Source organism: Siniperca chuatsi, linkage group LG4 (assembly GCF_020085105.1).
Source record: "Siniperca chuatsi isolate FFG_IHB_CAS linkage group LG4, ASM2008510v1, whole genome shotgun sequence".
NCBI lineage: Eukaryota > Metazoa > Chordata > Actinopteri > Centrarchiformes > Sinipercidae > Siniperca > Siniperca chuatsi.
The window spans coordinates 3533706-3555545 of NC_058045.1; the positions used below are offsets into that span (position 1 = coordinate 3533706).

General features: G+C 38.8%; 1 protein-coding gene across 7 annotated transcripts in view; it reads right to left on the reverse strand.

Annotated features, from left to right (window-relative positions):
* Positions 1 to 10230, reverse strand: part of LOC122874587 (pleckstrin homology domain-containing family A member 7-like) — a 134352-nt gene extending 124122 nt beyond the window's left edge. For 2 of the 7 annotated variants that reach the window (XM_044192642.1, XM_044192639.1), the window contains exons 1-3: positions 10034 to 10229; positions 9828 to 9904; positions 9597 to 9654 (exon numbers count right to left, since the gene is read on the reverse strand). In XM_044192642.1, coding sequence (XP_044048577.1) covers positions 9597 to 9654; positions 9828 to 9904; positions 10034 to 10116 — 218 coding nt within the window. In that variant the 5' untranslated portion in view covers positions 10117 to 10229. Of the gene's footprint in view, positions 1 to 9596; positions 9655 to 9827; positions 9905 to 10033 lie in introns of all 7 variants that reach the window. The other 5 variants (XM_044192641.1, XM_044192640.1, XM_044192649.1 and 2 more) reach the window with 5 other exon arrangements.
* Positions 10231 to 21840: the final 11610 nt, after the last annotated feature.

The window sequence follows — 21840 nt, forward strand, 5'->3', positions numbered from 1 at the left end:
AGCAATTAAAACATAGAGAGAGAGTGTCTGAGAAGCAGAGCATGGAGGAGAGAGAGTGTGAAAAGGAGGGAATGTGTATGAGAGGGTGCGTGAAAGAGAAGCTGCGTCAGCAGATGTTATCTCTTGGGAAGGTTCCTAGATTTGATGAAAATGTACTCATCTTATTTCCAAAGTCATTCACTACAAAAAAGCCTTTGTCTTCCAAAAACTTTCTCTCACCTTCTGAGGCACATAAACATCAAATATTCACTCCACTCAAGAGCCGACATTCCTGCAGAGGGTGTTTATTCTTTTGGATTTATGCAGACCAAAGTGTGTTGAAACTATTCTATCAAGCCAAACCACAACCAAGCTATAATAGCATCAATACACAGCTGTGATTTCTCAATTCACCAAAACGTCTGAAGTGTGGTCGATTAAGCATACTTGACATTTCAGCTATGCAGGTGACACTTAAAACCTTCAAACTATATCAAGTCACATTTGATCAGTTTGAATTTCTGGTCTTCCTTCTGCCAAGGACTTCCAAAGCAAACAGTCATACAGCTTTGAGATGTGTGAAATGAAGCCAGAACAGAGTGGGGGAATTATTTACCTCTGACACCTTCGGAAGTTACTAATTTACCTATATAATCTAAAGTCGGCTGAATGACAGTCAAAGAGGCAAAACCATGTTAAAAAAACTAAATCTGATCCTGGCATATGTTGCTGAAGTGAGCCTTTTATAGCGAAGCAGGTGTTGGAAGCAAATATCTGGAGGGAACATCGTTAAGTATGGAATACAGCCAGTGAAGACAACTTTGGATATAAACTCTGTCCTTGGGCTGACATTTACAAGAAATAATCTTTAACTTTCATGCTGTTCCAAAAGCAAACACAGAAACTGGTTAGCACCTTCAACCAATGAAAACAACAGAAAAGCTATTGTTGACAAAGCTTTCTCTTCCAGCCTTTATTTGTCTGCCAGGGAACTGTTGGTTCTTTGGTTTAGCCATGGCTCCACTGCAAAACAAAGCCTCTTTTTCATTTGAGGACAAAGAGCGTTAGACGGCGAGCACAAACCAACCCTATGTTCTTACGCCTTTAATATGATCCATCAGTTTTATTAGCAGGTTCACAAATATTTTCCATCAAGATGGAAAACAACTGCATTTCCTGGGAACCTATTGCATGAAGTTGTCCTTTCTATGTGAGCAAACAACCTCAGAGCAGCCATTCAGGTGGATTCACTCTAATGCAGCATGGCCTTCTCTATACACAACATCTATATTTAGGTCCATTCAGTGTTGTGTTCACCTACCGACCAAACACCTCTCAGCTTAAATCAAGATTTGATAAATGAAAAATAGCCGTCAATGCATCACCAAGCTCACATCCATCATACACCATCTTTCCAGGGACACAGGACACATCTTCTGCCATGACTCATCAGTGATCTTTTAATTCTTCTTATTGTGAGGTTTGTGATATAGTGATTCAAGGTTATTCTACTGTGCACTGAGAAAGAGTGAGAATCAGCTACTGTATCTGATCTTTTGTCTTTTCAACCAACACTATGTTCGTGCAGGGCACGTGAAGGACTGAATGTGTGTGTCACTGTGAACCCACACTTTGCTGGCAAAGAGCACACCTGCTCAGCAAACCTTTTTAAGGCTTAACAAAGTCATTTTTTAAAAAACTATTCCAGTTGTCTTGGTGGTATCTACAGTCAGTAAAACACAGAGCCTTAAAGGGCTTAAGTCTTGCAAGGCCATACTCCTGACATTATTGTGAGCTGCTTTGAGATAAGCCTCTTTGTCACGGCTTTGTGATACTATCATTGTGCTTACACTGCCAATCATGCAGTGCTCAAATCACTGCACTACCAATTTCAGGTTTCTGCCAAGAGCATCACTTCTGCAAAACTGCAAACCCCTTAGTCATTCAATGTCACTGCCATGCACTAATATGACTTGTAAGAAAACTATCTTTAAATTTTAATAAAGAATTGAAGGCAAGCCGAACTACAGTAGCTGTCTGTTTTTAATCTATTTGGTTGGAAATTTTAGGATATATTGTGATCATGAATGTTATCGGTTTTAGAATTGTATTTATCCATTTTATGCATTCATTTTTTTCCCCCTGAATGTGTATTGCTGTTATTTTACCAATCATACATAATCTTTTTAATTTTCCATTTTTTGTGATCCTTGATTATTGTCTTCATGTTTTATATGATTCATTATAAGTCTATCATATGTTTTATGTTGTAAGAGAGCTTCAGACTCAGTGAGGCAATTTTCTGATTAAATGCAATACAAAAGTTATGTTGTAGCATGCTTACAGTGAAACTAAAATAAACTTTAAAAAAATTATATATATAATTAGTCAGCATTGCCTTATCCTCAGACTATCCATTGGGAAGCTTAAACTTTTGGTCTTCCAGTAGAGCCTTATCCTCCATCGGTTACAGTCCATGATACACAGATTAAACAAGTTACCTCCTATAAATATTAAGGTATTTATGTGGATGCTATTTTATCTTGGAGTACTTATCCTCTGCAGCAGATACAACAGTAAAATTATATACTTAGGAGACTGAGGTCACAAAGATTCTGTTGTTTTTCCTGTCTTCAATACAGGGTGGGATCTCTGCATGATACAATTGTTTTTCCGAGTGTTGTAAGCCTTGTAATATGTACCTGTGTATGACAGACACTAAATGCACTGGAGCTGTTATATTGCGTAATATGTGTTGTACTTGAATGTTTGTTTTTTCGTGTATGTGAAACATTCTTGGGTTTTTGCATTAACCTCATCACACCTCATGCAAAACGCTTCAGAGGAATCTGGCCATAAAGTAAGGTTGCAACTCGTGATTATTTTTTAATTATTCTGTTGATTATTTTTTCCATCAATTGTTTAAATCATTTAGTACATAAAATGACAGAAAATAGTGAAAAATGCCCATCAAAATTTCCTAGAGCTTAAGATGACTTCTCCACATTTCTGGTTTTGTCAGACCAACAGCCAAAAAGCCAAAGATATTCCATTTACAATGATATAAAAACACAGAAAAGCAGCAAATCCTCACATATGAGAAGCCGGAAACCCAAGAATGTTTGGTATTTTTGCTTGATAAATGCCTTAAACTACTACTTAGTTATTAAAATAGTTTTGGTTTTCTTTTAAGATTTTTTTTCGTCTTTATTGGACAGCTTGAGAGAAGAGGAAGACAAGAAACGGGGGTATGACATGCAACAAAGGTCACTGGCTGGAATCAAACCTGCGAAGATGCGGTTATGCGGCATGCGCAGTAACCATTCTTGAAAAGTGATCTAATGTAAATGAAATGTAACTACTGTTAGTAGTAGAAAGAAAGTACTTCCAAACAGAGTCAATGGTTAAGCAGGGTAGTGACCGTGTTTCTCACACCTTTCTAGATTAGTCGAGCTACAGGACAATGCCTTAGGACGGGGCTGAGGGCAACAGGACTGAACCAGCTGTCTTCTACTACCAACAGGCATCACTGACATCTCTGGCTCTCAGGTTGGCTCTCTCACTTTTGTGTGTGTGTGTGTGTGTGTGTGTGTGTGTGTGTGTGTGTGTGTGTGTGTGTGTGCGCGTGTCTTTCTTTCTCCCTCTCCCTCCTGCCTGCTTTAAATCCCCTTCAGTGAAGCCAGTCATGCAGACGTTCCTGCAGGCGGTTTATCCCCCCATGGATCTGATCGGCTCTGCCCCCACCTCCCTGTACCAGAAGCCCCCTGCTGGGAGTGGCTGCAGGATAGGGAGGACTAAGACCCATCTGGAGGCCCCTCAGAGGTAAGAGAGAATCACACATTGTGTCTGTAAGTAGGTATGAGTGTGAGCAAACACAAGACAGAGGCACAAATAGTGAGAAAATTCTTTGACAAACAAACGTCTTACGCACACTGAGAAATACTTATGAAGAGAGGTATGTGAGAGTGGGTTTAGCCCGCAGAGGTGGAAGTTGACCAAACTCATACTTACGTCCCACTTGTCCATAGGGGGACGTAAGGGGGGAGTATTAAAGCAAGCCCAGGCAAAGAACAACTGAGTGTGAACAGGAACAGGAAGCAGAAAACAGCCAGAGGCAGACAAACAATCTGACTGCTGATGCTGCTGCTACGTCTACAATGAGCTCATCAACAGTTCTGGGAGTCACAGCCACAGAGGTGTATTGAAGACCATCACTGTCTCTGCTAAAACTAAACAGTAAAATTTTCATGCTGTGATTCCAAAATGATTCTCACATGGCATACTAAGATACCAGATTGTGATCATTTACCTGAAAACACATGCAACATTTACAGTAGGTTTAAGTGCCCTTAGGATGTATTGACGATTCAATCATTCAGACTACCTCAGAGGCTTCTGCTCTTTCTGAGTATCTAGAAGAAGTGCAGAAACAATTCTTCAATCAACAGAAAATTAATCGATAACAACTTTGATAATTGATTAATCATTTAAGTCAATTATTAAGCAAAAATGTCAACATTCACTGGTTCCGGCTAATCAGATGTGACGATTTGCTGCTTTTCTTGATTTTATATAATTAGTCAGGTTTCCATCCAAATGTAGCACATATTTTATCCAAATTTCCCTAAAATCTGCAAAAGAAGATACAGATTAATGTATATTTTTATTGACTATACTGTTACGCATATATTATGAGTTGAGCGCATTGAGATAAACAGCTGCTTTTCTCCAGTCTGGTGCCATTAAACCATTGCAGAAGAAGAGGTTACGAGATTACATAATTAGAAGAGCGTCAGTCAAGCCTCAATCAGTTGAAAACCACGTGGAAAGCGGATGGCAATATGGCATTTATGTTTGTTTCATGTATTAATTTGTGGAACGTTACAGTCTCCTCATCAAATTATCCCCTCCCCAAAACAACTTTCATGCTCAATTGTTAGTTGCAGCCCTAACAAGAAGATTAAGATGTGCTCCAGCAAGTGTTCAGTCTTGTCTTACATAAGAGATGAATATGTTTTTCTACTGGCCCCTGACTTGGATCTGCTGGGTTTGTTTTGGTACTAAGCCACCGAAGATCTTTCTTTTAAAAAAGATAAAAGCTTCTGAGAGATCTCCAAAATACAACATCATTAACAGATACTGTCCTGTTTAAGTATTTTCTCAGAGTAAGCTGATACCAAGAACTCTGTGAGCATCCAAAGACATTGAAAACATGCGGAGGCGCAGAGGGAGCCATGTTGTTCTTTTTGCTAGCAATAAAACATGAAAAACATTTTTCGGCTAGAAGAGACTCCAGAACAGACAGTGGTGGAGCCTTTGGGGGACTGTTATATAAACATGGCCTCTAGATAAATAGTCCCCCTCTGAAGTGAATAGGATATTGGATTTCAAGGTTATTATTTCACCTTGTTATTTCTGTTCAAGAAATACCATTCATAAGCCAATTATAAGTTTGGAGAGGGAGACAGAAAATAAACAAATGTCCCACTCTGGCAAAGGAGAACAGTGTTTTGTCAATTATTTTTTCAATTCATCAATTAACCTTTTATAGACCCAAAAAAAACAAAAAAAACAAACATTTGTTGGTTCCAGCTTCTCAAATAAAGAGATTTGATGATTTTCTTGGTCATACATGATAGTAAACTGAATATATTTGGGTTTATGACTGTTGGTTGGATAAAACGAGACATTTGAAGACGTAACGTTGGACTGTGGGAAATTATAAGTAAGAATTTTTCACTATTGTGTGGCATTTTATAGACAAAGAAATTACTCGATTAAGCGAGAAAATAATCGGCAGATTAATTGAACCAAACCAAACCAAAAGATACTTGATTTACAGAGATATGAAACAGAAAAAAAATAGAAATCCTCACATTTGAGAAGCTTGAACCGGTAAATGATTGCTATTTTTCCTTGATAAATTCTTTGAATTATTAATTAGTTATCAAAATAGGTGACAATCAATTTTCTGTTGATTGACAGATCACCTAATTATTTTGGCACTCACTGTACTACTTCTAATACAAATGGTAGCTTCTCTGTCCTATAGAACTGAAACACGACCCCCCCTGTTTCTATTGTGGTGGCAATGGGCAAAAGTCAGCAACGTAAATGTAAGGATTTTCCCCTGAACACGTTAAAGAGTCTGACGGTAAGTAGACAGGCATCAGTCACTGTTAACACGTTGCTAGTTGTCTGTAAAATTGCGTCACTCTGGTCTGGCTACCAACCAGGTAACAGGGGCGGGTATTGTTTATATGGTAACCAGTGACATCTCCAGTGGTGGGAACTTCATTAAGCTCGTAGGTAGAGGGATGTTGTCACATGTTATACTGAGGTCAGGAATAAAAGATCATTCCTTGATATCAAAGTGGAAAAACAGGATGAACAGTGCAGTGCAGTACAAGGTCATATCACAAGCTCATCAGCTGTGGTTGGTCTACCTTTAAAGCATCAAGGCTGAATATTAATACATTTTTGGCAAAATACAGAGCTACAGCTCTCCAGCCAAACACAAAATTACGTCTGACAAACCAACAACTGCCTGCTAACAGCTTGATAGCCAATTAAACTACTGAATATGTTTGAGTTACATATTAGTGTGGCATAAATGAAAGCTTTCATTTAAAAACAAAACCTTAAACCAGAAACTCAAAACAGTAATTGTTTCATTTATTTTTCAGTGACTCGTTCAGGATTATTTTTAGAGAGTAGTGGCAAAAAGACACACACACACACAATCTAAGTCTGAGTCACACATCACTGCAAAACATGACAGCACATCAGGACCGATTCACATGAATTTTAATTAACGTCTAACACAACAAGATATTTTGCATTAAACCTGAATTCCGACAGCAGTTACTCAAAATCTAAAACAGCTTTCAACTGAAGAAAAAAACTCTGTTTGTGCCGAAGCAATTACCAGCAACAGCAGCATAAATGACCTTTGCCCTCTGTTATCTGCAATGACACTTTAATTCTGTCAGCATAATAGCTCAGCACAGAGAAGTCATAAAACACTAAAACACTGAGGGTGTCACAGGACCTCAAAACAGCTGCTTCCTGACCAACTGAATCGACAAATCTAAAATCTAAAATGTTCATTTTCCATCTTACAGACGCTTTAGAAGAAGTACTGTCTGTATATGAATATTCAACAACCGGAGAAATCAATTATCCACCAAAGAGTCTTACAAACAAACCCACACACTGCAAAAAACATAAATGCCAACTGTGTATGTCGAGGCATGGCAGAGTCCAAATTTGTACTGAAAAACATTCAACTCAGAGGATCTTTATTTCCCTGTGTTTCCTCTATGCTGTGAGACATTTAAGTGACCTATATATAATAATTTATGGCAGTAAATATTAGCCAAATATTGACCAAACAGTATTCTATCAGCAACCTGTGTCCTCTAGTTTTCAGATTCTAAACTTTTCAGATTCTAGTATCGAATGATAATTCCTGTAGATGCAGGAACTTTACCCACCTTGCAGTTTAAAGAAAAAAATCCACCCAAAAACATTTGAATACTGTTGCTAGTGTACCTTCATATTGTCAGAGGTGGGACAAAGTCATTGTTTTGCAAGTCACAAGTAAGTGACAAGTTTTGACTATGAAGTCCCAAGTCAAGACAAAAAATTCAAAGTCACTTCCAAGTCCTAAACTTTTTCAGGTGCTAAACAAGTGTTTTATTTGTCTGTCTGCTGCTCTGCACTGCCAAACGCACCTTTCCCTTCCTGCTCGTCACGTGTCTCGTGTCCATGCTTTCTGCCTACTGTTTGTTGGTTTATTCTTCTAATTATTGCAGAGAATAGGCCAAACCACGAACAGGCATGTGTGAAACTGCATTAACGTATTCCCAGTGCAACTATAATGTAGGTCATTAGTCATTTTCTTCAGATACAAAACATCAAGGTGACCAGAATACAATGCAGCCACAAAAGCCTTTGTTATCTGATTTCAAATACAGCAAAGATCTGATGTTGGGTTTGTGAAAATGATTCACCTCATTGTTGCTGGGAATTGCAGTCAAAACTCTCAATGTGAATGTAGATACGTTATTTACTAAAGTGATAAAAATTTCACAGCACTTGTTCTGTCGCCTTGACAGGACTGACCAAACAAATCTGCTCAACATTTCTCAACAGAGTACGGAAAGCATGTTCAACAACAGCAAATGGACTGATTTTAGATTTTCACACTACTTCATCATAATAAGCACTCTTGCTCATTATGATAGTTCTGCTCTTCTCATTATCTATATTCACTCAGTACACCTAGCTAAAACTAATGCAATCTAATACAAAGCATCCTATAATGTTGCTGAAACTGTTTTATATCAGCGAGGGTGGACAAAATATAAAAAACACCTCTCAGTATAAGACAGAACAATTCAACAACAGCACCACAAACTAAAGTCTTCAAAATGACAATAAAGTTCAGTCAGCATCTTTCTACAGTTTCAACAAAAACGGATTACAAGCTAGTCCACTGAGGACACAGAGGTCCTACTCCTCAATATTTTTTCAAGGATTTTAGAGATCTGAATTGTAGTTTATATTTTATAATTACACAGTTACAGATACTGGGTTAATAAAGGCAGTTGCCAATATTTTAAAGACCTACTGACCTTAAACTTGACCATTCTAGGCCAAGATGTACTAATAAATACAACAATGAAACAAAACAATATTACTCTCTGCCAGATTAGAGAGCAATCTTATTTTTTTAAAAAGCTATTAGGCCATCATGTAACTCTGGCACATACAACTGTTTAGTATGAAAGAATTTTAAACATGGAAAATATCCAAATTAAGAGAAAATTTTACATAATTCTCAGGCTGCTTTTACTTATGACTTCAGTATTTGTTTTTAAATACTGTGCAGTGTGCACCCTATTAGAGCCTTACCAATAAACCATCTGGGCCTATACATTGGCCAATATTATCTTATAGCTAACAGGAAACAGATCTGCCATAACAGAGTTTGTCCATGAGATTGTGTTTATGTAAAAAAGTAATATCAGATAATATATTGTTATCTGATTTTTGTAACTCTGAAATAATGATGTGTTACCAGCCTCAAAAAACCTTGTAAACTGGCAACTGAGTATCAATGGCTGAATGCAAAACAGCATGCAAAAGTAGTTCTTAATAAAATAAAATAATTGGATAAAGTAGAAAACAAGTTGAGGCACAGTGGGTACCACATAAAAATCATTTAGTTTTTTCTTTTATTTCAGTATCACAAAGTAACTCCAGCATGTAAGCTCAAAGAGCCCCCAAACAATTTGCATCAATGCAAGAAAATGCTGTAACTGTAAGAAAAAGACACATACAGCCATAAATGGCAAAATGCAGAACATGAGAAACATACAGCTGACATCAGCATCTTGTACACTGCAGATGAAAGCAGTGGGGTCATGATAGGGTCAGCAGGTTAGTCCCAGTCACACCCTGTTTAAATCCACACTGTCCCTGCGGTGATTAGACCTGCTAGTAGAGGGAATTAGAGGCGGGAGCCATATTAAGCTGCACGGTAACTTTAAGCAATGCGCAGGTGACCGTCGCAGTAACGGAGACAGCAAAGGCAGTTATATGGTACTTACTTTATGAAGTAACTGGCCCCTTCGTCCGTAAAACCTTCCTCCCATCCCCGAGGCAGGTCTGAAATAAAACGACACACTTGTTCGTGACACCTGAAAGTTTTGTCCCCTCGGGCTGGGCCCAAAATGTAACGTTAAACTGAAGTTGGCAGATGGCAAATCAGTAAAGTAAACATAAGGGCAAAATGAATACACAGGGTCAAACAACCCTGCAGAACTAGCTTAGCTAGCTACCTGAGCGGATCATGTGTCCGGAGTTTACAGGTTCACCGGAGCGGGGATGGAGCCAGGTAGTTGTCCGCGTCTCATCGCTGCCGCACAGACAGAGAGAGAGGAGAAAAACACCTGTTACACCACCGGGAAGGAAACACCAACAGACCCCGCCAACTCCCGTTAAACCGGGAGAGACGGTGCGATAAAGCGCTCATTATCCCACTCACTTGATGAAGAAGACCCTGCCGTCCCCGCAGACACCGTAAGACCAGTGTTCAGGTAAGGTGTCCCGCCCGAGAGGCGCCGCCATGATCCGGTCTGAAGTCCTATTTCATCTCATTTCTTCTCCATGGAGTCTCCCGGGAGCTCAATGATCACCGCTAGGGCCAGCGCTGCCTTCACGGACTCCTCTGAAGCCCGTACATCCGAGCACCACCAGCTGAACATGTTCTGACGCTGATAACAGAAGCCGAAGGAGAAGGAAGACACGCCGTTTCGCTGTTGTCTGCAGATGTTTAACAGATTATCAGTAAAGTATATGTGACAATGCATGAACGTACCCTAACCTAGATGTTTTTTGTGCCGAAAACCTAACCAAACCTTTATTTGTGAAACAGTTGGATTGTTGAATCTCAACTAATAAGCTGTTGAAATGTTACAAATACTCTATAAACCTTTGGTTTTGACTGCAGACTGCACTGATTATCAAACAGTGTTTGTCACATTAACTGCCAACAAAACGTTATTAAAAATATGACATAGAAACTGGTTTGCTCTTAGCTACCATTTACCTCTAACTAACTAAGTGGTTTATAATCGTTTATAATGACATAAAGAGGAGTTTTTTACAATTCCACACATATTACACATGCTGTTTTCAAAAAGCTGATTCTAATATGTTTTGGACTAAATCTGATCGTTTTTAGGTTATATGAAATTTAAATGAAAGTAATTTTACACCAAAATTACACAACTGGTACCAGACTATAATGTGGAAAGATAACATTTACAGAAAATGTAATTGAACTGATAAATTAGCTTCTTTTTTTTAAATACTAATATTTGTACAAAGTTTGGTTGATGGCTTGTTAATGATTTCTTACTGGGGTGCGGTTCTGCCAGGGGAATTTGGACTTGTGACCTCAGTATTTCTAAAATCCTGTCTACAACCCAAGTTGTGTGAGGCAAACTTGAATAAGAAGAAATCAAATCTGGCAATAGGGGTGTACTGGCGGCCTAGGGGTTTAACATGCTGGCCATGTAGTTGCAACTTCCCTGGTCCAGCCAACGACCTTTGTTGCATGTCATCCCCCATCTCTCTCTTCCCTCATCCCCTGTCCACTCTTCACTGTCCACTATCTAGTAAAGGCAAACTTGCCCTAATCATAGGATTGGTATGAGCAAGACACTGAACCCCAAATGTGTATGCATATATTTGTAAGTTGCTTTGAACAAAAGCATCTGTCAAATGATTTTAATATAAATAACAATACATCACTTAATTTTCTGAGGACAAGTGGAACAATTGCTGACGACTGGCATGATGAGCTCACTGTAAAAAAAAAAATTCCCCCCAAAATTGAATTAGAGGATAAACCCCATGAGATGCACCATCTTGTTTTCAAGGGGGTCCTCAGGCACAAAACATGAAAATGAATTAAGCAATTCAACAACACGAAACAATCAACATAGTAACATCAACAAGGACATACACATAAGGGCTCTCCCAACATCCCAGACCACACCTACTGCCTACTGTCAGTGTCATCTGTTGAAAGTTACTTTATACATTTTTATGACCAAATTATTTGATATAAAACTCTTTTTTTTTGTTGTTTTTTACATGGCAATATTTGCTTGTCGAAAAAAAAAACCTCACTTTTCACACCTTGTCACACCTGCCTTACCTGGTTTTGATATTTGTAGTTTGGAATTAGAGTTTGAATTCAGTCACTTTTCTTATGGTTTTCTTTGTATAGCTGCATCTCAAAATTGTATTGATATTGTTTGATTCAGTTTAGCCTTGTTTTTACACACTGGATGCATATAACGCATGTCTTCATCAGTCACTATGTGTGAACACAGGAAAGTGTAAGCTACAGTAGGTACACAAAGTTGAAAAATGTCTTAAGGGGTTTTATATCGCTCAGTGAAACACTGTAACACATTATATTAAAATTCACTACCTTATCATCACATCTCTGCAGCTGGGATATCCGTGATGATGCCCACCTGTCATGTGCCCTTTTTTAGGGGTTAATAATATGAGTCTTTATAGTTACGACATTTTCGTCAGTACTTAAAGGCATCACAACAGCCGGCTTCTACAGTGAGAAAAGAGAGGAGAGTAGAGCTGCTCTGCCAGTGTTTTTCCCAGCAGTAACTGGGGAGAGTGAATGAAAGATGTGCTGGTTTGGGGCTCTTCAAGATATGTGCCATCTTAGTATTTAGGTGATTTAACTGGAAAGGGCCTGCTTATAAGATTAAAGACTTCCTTTAACCAATTATTAATCTCATTAAGAAAAGCTTTGATTTTAATTACTCTACACACGTTAATTCTCATCCTAATCAGCCTGCATTTTGTTGGACACTTTATTTAGTTGCAGCATTAGTACTAAGCCCATATGCATGACACAAAATGAGACCCAGAATAATGGGTCTCTTTTTGGAAGAAAGTCTTTCATTTTACAGCACTCACTGTAACTTTTATTAGGCTTTAATGGTGAATAATCTAAATCTCTGGTGTAGTTTTACCCACACTGTCAGCTGCAGTACAACGATACAACTGGATATTCTTGGGAGCAGGAGACCAGGTGATGCAACATGTTTACTAAAGCCTAACTGATAGTGGATTTTTTAGGCCAATACTGATATACTTTTTTAACACAAACACATAAGCATTTTTGGCAAAGATCCCTAAAATTTGAATATTAAAGAGTTGCGTGAAACATGTGTAATGATATTTTACAGTTGAACAATAAATTTTACTGTCGTGATGATGGTAATTGATGGTAATGGGGTGTCCAGATGTCTTAGAGGTTTAAGATCCTGGCCATGCGACTGAATGTTTGAGTTTGAGGATGGGGAACTTTGTTCCATATGATCCCTTTACTGTCACATATTGACTGCTATCAAAAATAAATAAATAAACAAAAGGAAAACAATGCCCTTAATAATACTTAAAAGAGGTTAACTTTACTTAAATTTTAATCAGCACAATATCATTTGTAAAAAACAATACAAATAAAAACAAAACTTTAATTAAATAAAATAAGGGTCAAAAGAACATAAAAATGCAGACTATGAAACACTGGTAACACTTTGCAAGTCCATCATTTCCTAATACTTTTTTTTAAGTTTGCTTCAAAGAACTAGAACCTGGGAGAAGTTTGCCCTCAGGGCTTTACTACTTGGTTAGGTTTAGGAAAAAAGAGAGGCAGAAAGCCTTTTTGCCAGAAAGCCTTGAAGGCAAACTTCTCCCACGTGCAAAGAACTATGTAACGTGATGCTAATTATGGAGAAAATGGAAACAAAGTTCTTATAGTTACGATTTTGTTACTTGAATTTAGAAGCAGTTGTTGATTTCCAGAAAATTCCTTGACAGAATTGCTCCATTTAAACCCAAGGAAATATTTATTCATGATTAATTCATCATTTGAAACTTTCATCTCATCGTTCATCATCACATATTGTATACTTGCCTTTTGACAAATATGGCATTTTTGCATGTTCTGTTGACCTGCTGGACGCTGACTATGGGCATTTAATTAGAATTAATTCATTGGAAGTTTTCCAGTTTTCCAACACAATCTCTACAGTATTTTCCCTATAATTAGTACCAAATCACATAATTCTTTCCAGGAAACGTCCTAGGAAATTACAGACCTGAGATACACAGCATTGGCCAAAACATTCAGGTATTGCAATGTCTATCTGTCAACATATACACCGATACTAATATGTGTGCGATAAGCCAATATCAAATGATAATATCAATGAGTGTGTGTGTGTGTGTGCAAGTGCCTGCTGTCCTAATGCTGAACTTACACACATGCTGCAGATTTGCAAACCAAAACACTTAAACACATGCACAAAAAGGCATTCGTAATTTTCATGTTTAAAGGTGGGTTCTGTGATTCTGGAGAGATCCAATACAATCACAAATACCAAGATATAGAGGAACAAGAACACAGCACGTAATGTAACTAACGCTAGCTAGGTTGTGGGTAAGCAAACTGTCCCTACAGTTGCTGCTGTGAAGCTAACAGCCAGAGAGGACAAGACGGTTTCCCAGAGCTAGCACAGCAGCTCCAGACAGCGATACTCACAACTCTCCTGCTGCTATAGCTAACATCACAACAACAGCAGATCTTGGCAAACTAGAAAATAAGCTGAATGTCTGTGGGCAAGTCATTTAACATTACCTGACACACAAATCATGTCTGGAATAGTGTTGTGTGGCTCGGTCTGAGCCACTTTGTTTATTTCCATTTACAGAGCCAGGGCTGTGTACAAACAGCGTGAGGAGATATTCACAGAATTTGACAAAAAGACGTGTATTGGATTAGAATCGCATACTCCACCTTTAAAGGCACATATTACGATATATATACTATGATAAATTTAAAGAGTGACTCAGGCAGAAAAGCTGTGTTTTGCTGCCCTCCCTGATTGAAAGTTTCAAGCCTATTCAACCTCTGACCACCCCCAGCATCACTCTTGGGTGTGGTACACCTGACTGTCCTGGAGTGCACCTGCACATCCTGAGGGGGGATGACATGCAGCAAAGGGAAAATTCCTTGACAGAATTGCTCCATTTAAACCCAAGGAAATATTTATTCATGATTAATTCATCATTGGAAACTTTCATCTCATCGTTCATCATCACATATTGTATACTTGCCTTTTGACAAATATGGCATTTTTGCATGTTCTGTTGACCTGCTGGACGCTGACTATGGGCATTTAATTAGAATTAATTCATTGGAAGTTTTCCAGTTTTCCAACACTGTCTCTACAGTATTTTCCCTATAATTAGTACCAAATCACATAATTCTTTCCAGGAAACGTCCTAGGAAATTACAGACCTGAGATACACAGCATTGGCCAAAACATTCAGGTATTGCAATGTCTATCTGTCAACATATACACCGATACTAATATGTGTGCGATAAGCCAATATCAAATGATAATATCAGCCTGCTGGTATGTCAGTCAGGCTCTAATGTTTACATGCAGCAAACATGCTATTGTTGGTTTTATGCAGTGGTTAAGTCATGTAAATAAGAGCCTCCATCAGCTGTTGGACACACTTTGTTCTGAGTCACTCGTCTGCAACTCTGAGCTCATTGGAATTTCATTTTCCAAAGTGACTCCATATTGAGGAGACGTGTGGTGGCATGCTTATGACAACATCCTGACACGTTTTCCGTGCAGCCCTATTATTTGGAAATTCACACTTCTAACAAAAACAGTTCACCTGAGTTGTTGTTAAGTTTGCAGTCGGCAGGAATTTCCTTGCCAAAAACAGTAATTTCCAAAAGGGTGGAACACAGTGTGAAGAACAGAAAGACTATGTTGATATTCATCACGCTGTTGTTCATTTACCACTCCCTGGAGCATGACATTTTAATAGAAAGATGCGTATGCATTTCTGCCATTCGTTTTCCAACACTAAAGCATGTTGAACTTCCCGTGGCTTTTTTATGATTTGCTTATTATGTCATCATTTGTAATTACTCAGTTTCATCCAGACTTCTGTTTCCAGCAGACAGGACTGCTTAAATTGACCATTTATCCAAAACACTCTTTACCACATCTGGTGACTTTTGTGTGCATGTGTTTGATTTCCTCTCCCCCCTTGTTTGGTTTCAGTTGGCAGCACTTAGTTTGGAGGCACCTCAACGTCAACAAAAGAAACTCCTGACAAGGCAGAGGGAGCTGAAGGGCACGTAGAGGTCAGCACACACAGCCTCGCCACTGAAAGCCAGGGGGATTTTTCTATCATTTATAGTGTATTTGTGTGAAAAGATAAAGTGCTCACGTAGTAGAAAGAACAAAGAAGACCTTTCCAGCCAACCTATGATATCACATCAGTAAATCAAAGCTAATAGTACTGCAATGAGTGTGTGTGTGCAAGTGCCTGCTGTCCTAATGCTGAACTTACACACATGCTGCAGATTTGCAAACCAAAACACTTAAACACATGCACAAAAAGGCATTCGTAATTTTCATGTTTAAAGGTGGGTTCTGTGATTCTGGAGAGATCCAATACAATCACAAATACCAAGATATAGAGGAACAAGAACACAGCACGTAATGTAACTAACGCTAGCTAGGTTGTGGGTAAGCAAACTGTCCATACAGTTGCTGCTGTGAAGCTAACAGCCAGAGAGGACAAGACGGTTTCCCAGAGCCAGCACAGCAGCTCCAGACAGCGATACTCACAACTCTCCTGCTGCTATAGCTAACATCACAACAACAGCATATCTTGGCAGACTAGAAAGTAAGCTGAATGTCTGTGGGCAAGTCATTTAACATTACCTGACACACAAATCATGTCTGGAATAGTGTTGTGTGGCTCGGTCTGAGCCACTTTGTTTATTTCCATTTACAGAGCCAGGGCTGTGTACAAACAGCGTGAGGAGATATTCACAGAATTTGACAAAAAGACGTGTATTGGATTAGAATCGCATACTCCACCTTTAAAGGCACACATTACGATATATATACTATGATAAATTTAAAGAGTGACTCAGGCAGAAAAGCTGTGTTTCGCTGCCCTCCCTGATTGAAAGTTTCAAGCCTATTCAACCTCTGACCACCCCCAGCATCACTGTTGGGTGTGGTACACCTGACTGTCCTGGAGTGCACCTGCACATCCTGAGGGGGGATGACATGCAGCAAAGGGCCTGGGCTGGATTCAAACCCGGACTGCTGCTGTAAGGACTCAGCCTTGATACATGGTATGCGCTCTACCAGGTGAGCTACTGGGGCGCCCCCACCTCCACCCTTTTAAACACAGGACTTGAACATGCTATGACTCTAAATTAATTGACAAGCCTTAAAATACAGACTAAAACTAGACAACAGCTAAACATAAAGGTCTTCTGATTTTGTTTATTTCCTGTTATTTTTGTAAACAGTTTTTTGTTTTTTTCTTGTCAAGTATTCAATTATTTCAGTCAAAAAATTCTAAATTTATATGGTCAGAAAATAACAGAATGGGCCTTTAAACATAACTACAAGACAAAAAAGATACTTAACGCTGCATCAATTGATCTTTCATGTGGCCACTTGGGCCACAACATTGACATATTATCACCATATAAAGTTATGGGGTTATTAAGTTATGCCGAACAAGTTAGAAAAGAGTTGCCTATTTACACATTCAGCAGACACAGACCAACATTATCATCCCATTTGAGTAGTGCTTGAGTCCATCTGATGAATGTAAGTCCAATATTCACTCTCCTTTAAGCTCTGTTTTTAGTCTCTACCAACCCCTGAGGGAGATATCTGGCTCTTTAGCTGCCAAATGTTCCAATATGTTCACCAGTTAGTCGCTAACTTTGTCTGTCTACTGTTTGGTGCTGGACATGTAGCCTACAGTGGGTTTATCAGAGCTTTTTCACTGAAAACAGCTGCCTGCTGCCTCTGGAAACAATGTTAAAAAAACAATAAAGCTGTGGGCTGGAAAACCAAAACAATGAGCTGAAAGATGCTAAAATGCTCCATAGATCTGAGGAGAACTGCAGAGTTGGGGGATAAATCTCTGTGGGTTTGTCACCCACAAGCGACATCTTTCACATTAAGCATTTATCCATTGTTATTGTCATTTCATTAATTGTTAATATAAAATATTAATTAGTGCAGCTTTAAATAATATGTTGGATCTGCAGGGACATCACTATGCACACTATTGATGAATGTAAAAACACATCTCTCAACAGTCAGTTTATATCAAGTCTTGTTTGATTAACCAAACAGATAGAAGTGCTGGATTCTGCATAATCTCTCTCTCTCTCTTCCTTTCTTTCCTTCTTCAGTATAAGAGCACACAATCCCTAAAGCACAAAGACACACACTCACAAAAAATACAATCTCACACTCATGGTCACACTCACTTCCCTATGACTTAATTTCCTGGATTAGGGCTGTCTCAATTATTAACCTCCATTTTCCATCATGTTGACATTTTTAGTTTACTGTTCAGACATTTCAGCTGTGTTTGTACTTGTCATTTTGTGTTCTGTCAGTGTAATTTCTGTACTGTACTTTCTGAATGCCAGGAACAGCAGTTTGATTTCTATGGGTTCTGGCTGAGGCAAACACTGTGCTCTCACTTGGATGAAAATGTATGACACATGAAATAAGTAGTCTCATTCCACACTATTTAATTGAAGAACAATACATTTTACAAAGCAGTGTTAACAACCACCAGGGCATCCAGTATCTTCAGTTCTGTGTGTGTGTGTGTGTGTGTGTGTGTGTGTGTGTGTGTGTGTGTGTGTGTGTGTGTGTGTGTGAAGCTGCTGAAAGACACAAGAGAAAACAAAGAGAAAGTAAACACACAGAGACAAGGAACAGGATTCAGGAGCGGGATTCAGCCTCCCACCCACACTGCAAATACTGTGGGGCCTCTTTCTACACAGAACTAAGAGACAGACATTTAGGTGTATGTCAAAGGAACTGGAACATTTTCCATTTCCTGCTTTATTGACAGATTTTTGGCCTGAGAAAAATCTGCCCTTTTTTCGGTGACATAGCACAGAAACGTATGCTGAGATATACAAGAAATTGAAAACGGAGGTAAAATTGACATCTATGATCAGGATTTTCCATGCCGACAAGTAAAGGCCCACAGGAATGGGAGTGTTCTTCATTTAGCTCTGTACCCTTTGAGTCCATTGCAGAGACATTTTGGGTCTCTCAACCTCACTTGAAGAAACAGTGGCAAAAATTGTAGAAACCATTTTGCAAAACATATATTTTATGTTTTTAATATAATAAGTTGTAAATCTAAACCTAAGGGGGTGCATGTTGACATTAGGAAGAATACAGAAATTAGAAAAGACACAGGAACACATGTTGATTAGTCAAAACAAATTGTTTCAGTGTTTCATAAAAGGAACTGAGATCTGAAAGCAGACTGCTGAAGCAAATTAAAGGGAAATTTTCAATTTCATACTAATTATGGGATGTCAGTGCAAAAAAAGAGATGTCAATTGCAGCACCAGAAGTTTTTGACCTGCAGTTCCAGTCCTGCCTGCGCATGTGAAATAATTCACATGCTCTTGACAGGTGACAGGTTTCTTTCTGAGAAATGTCTATTGGTCAAGTGCATGAAAAGCTTAAGATTCGATTAGATTCAACTTTATTGTCATTACACATGTACAAGTACAAGACAACGAAATGCAGTTTAGGTCTAACCAGAAGTACAATAAGCAAGTGCAGGATATAAAGTATGTGCAGGATAGAGCAGTATCATGAAAATATTTTACAAGTGGCGCTATGGACATTATATACAGATGGCATTACTATAAACAGAAGTATACTGATGGGTATGTACAATAGTGAATTGGACTGGGCAGAACAGAAGTGCAATTAATATTAAGGTTAGTGCAAATTATGGACAGAAATAACAGTGCAATAGATGAGTTATTACAGTAATCAGTACATAGTACCGGAGTGCACATGATGCAGTATATGTATAAATAAATAGTCCGGTAGTGCAAATGAACATGTGGTACATGCAGCAAAAACAAATAGCAGCAGCAAAAACAATGTAGCAGCATTTAAAGTTAAGGTATATGAGGGGACAGTGGAATCAGCGGGGGGCAGAGTTCAGCAGGAAGACAGCTCTGGGAAAAAAACTGTTTCTCTGCTGGTCCTGGTCCGGAGGCACCTGAGGCGAGAGAACAGTCTCTGGGCGGGGTGAGAGGAGTCCTTAGGAATGCTGCTGGCTCGACGCAGACAGCGTTTCCTCTGGATGTCCTCAGTGGCTGGAAGTGGAGTCCCTGTGATGCGCTGGGCAGTTTTCACCACCCGCTCCAGTGCCCAGCGCTCTGCAGCACATCCCATACCAGACTGTGACACAGCTGGTTAGGACGCTCTCTACTGTGCAGCGATATAAGTTCACCAGGACAGCTGAGGACAGTTGGGTCTTCTTTAGTGTCCTTAGGAAGAAGAGGCGCTGGTGAGCCTTCTTGACCAGGCAGGAGGTGTTGGTGGTCCAGGACAGGTTCTCCGAAATATGGGTCCCCAGGAACTTGAAGCTAGAGACATCCCGTTAATATGGATGGGGTCATGTGGGCCTCCTCTCTCTTTCCTGAAGTCCACAATGAGCTCCTTGGCCTTGGAGGTGTTAATGTTCATAGTTCATAGATTTTAATAAAGGGAAATAGATAATGCATTTATTTACAAAATTATTTTACAGTCACAGGCTCAGTAATGTTCCATATTTATCAATTAGTTTATTTTAGCCAACAGGTGGAACAAATACAAAGACATACAAATATTAAAACTGTAGCAGCAGCAGCAACCTTTCCTTGCCTGCAGGAGGCGACATCTGCAGGTCTAAACTGCTGCTGCTATTACGTTCCTTGGGTCACACAGGTTGGCAGGTGTAGTGAATTGAACAGCTCCCCCTTTGTGGAAAATCTGCAGCCTGCTAAACGTGAATGAGTGAGTTTGTGAGTTAGTGAGAAGCCAGATCCATCCAAAAACAAAACAAAAGGTAAGAGAGGAAAAAGTTACTGAGTCTAGGTTTCTCTGGACAGAAGACTCACTCACTGGACACAGTTTAGATTTTCAAATTTAAATTTCAAATAGTCCCTTCCTGTTGGCAGGGAAGCATCCAAACCCATGACAGAATTTCATTTGGGTAAACCTGGTTAATCTGCAAAGTCTCAGTCAGTGGGGAGGGGGTGTTTTCCTATAATTTATCTTTATGATTTAGATGTTTTTTACATAAAAATCTTGCCCAGTCTGGTTTTAACTTCAGTATATTGTTAAGTGTTAGTGTTATGGCATCATTTCTCAACTAATTTCTTTTACCAAAATATACATTTTTCCTTTTTTTTGTTAGATATTGTTGTTTATGTAGTATTTTTGTGTTTTCAGGCCTCAAAGCAATAACACCAGAAAACCTTGAAGGGTGTGTGAACCTGATACGTACTGTATGTGTTTTAATTAAAACAGAAACACTTATCATTGCATGACTTTACACCTGCGCTGTAATTGTTTTTAAAAGTCTGCAACAAAATTTTAATCTACTTCTGATTCATATGACCACCAGATGTTTGTTATTAACCATATACTGTTAGTTATCACACAAACTCCACCCATCTGGCAAACTAAGCAGCACAATAATAATAATAACAATAATTATTTGCATGTACCATGTACTGTAGATCTGCTGTGCACTGAGCAATGTTACTGTTGAAAGTAGACTGTAATGCTGTTTACCATTTCTGGCAACACAGCTAAAATGAGTTAATGTGTTCAAGGCAGTAAAGCAAATATCAACACTTTCATCCAAATTCTTGCCAATTTACCACAAAGGGAAGCAATGATTGCACTATAAATCTTTTATTTGTTGGAGCACCATATTACTTAGAACTACAGTGGTGTGCAAAACTGTTTGCCCCTTTCCTGATTTCTTTTTTTTTTTTTGCATGTTTGTCACACTTAAATGTTTCAGATCATCAAACTAATTTAAATATTAGTCAAAGATAACACAAGTAAACACAAAATGCAGTTTTTAAATGAAGGTTGTGATAATTAAGGGAAAACAAAAGCCAAACCTACATGGCCCTGTGTGAAAAAGTGATTGCCCCTAAACCTAATAACTGGTTGGGCCACCCTTAGTAAAAACAACTGCAATCAAGCGTTTGTGATAACTTGCAATGAGTCTTTTACAGCGCTGTGGAGGAATTTTGGCCCACTCATCTTTGCAGAATTGTTGTAATTCAGCCACATTGGAGGGTTTTCGAGCATGAACTGCCTTTTTAAGGTCATGCCACAGCATCTC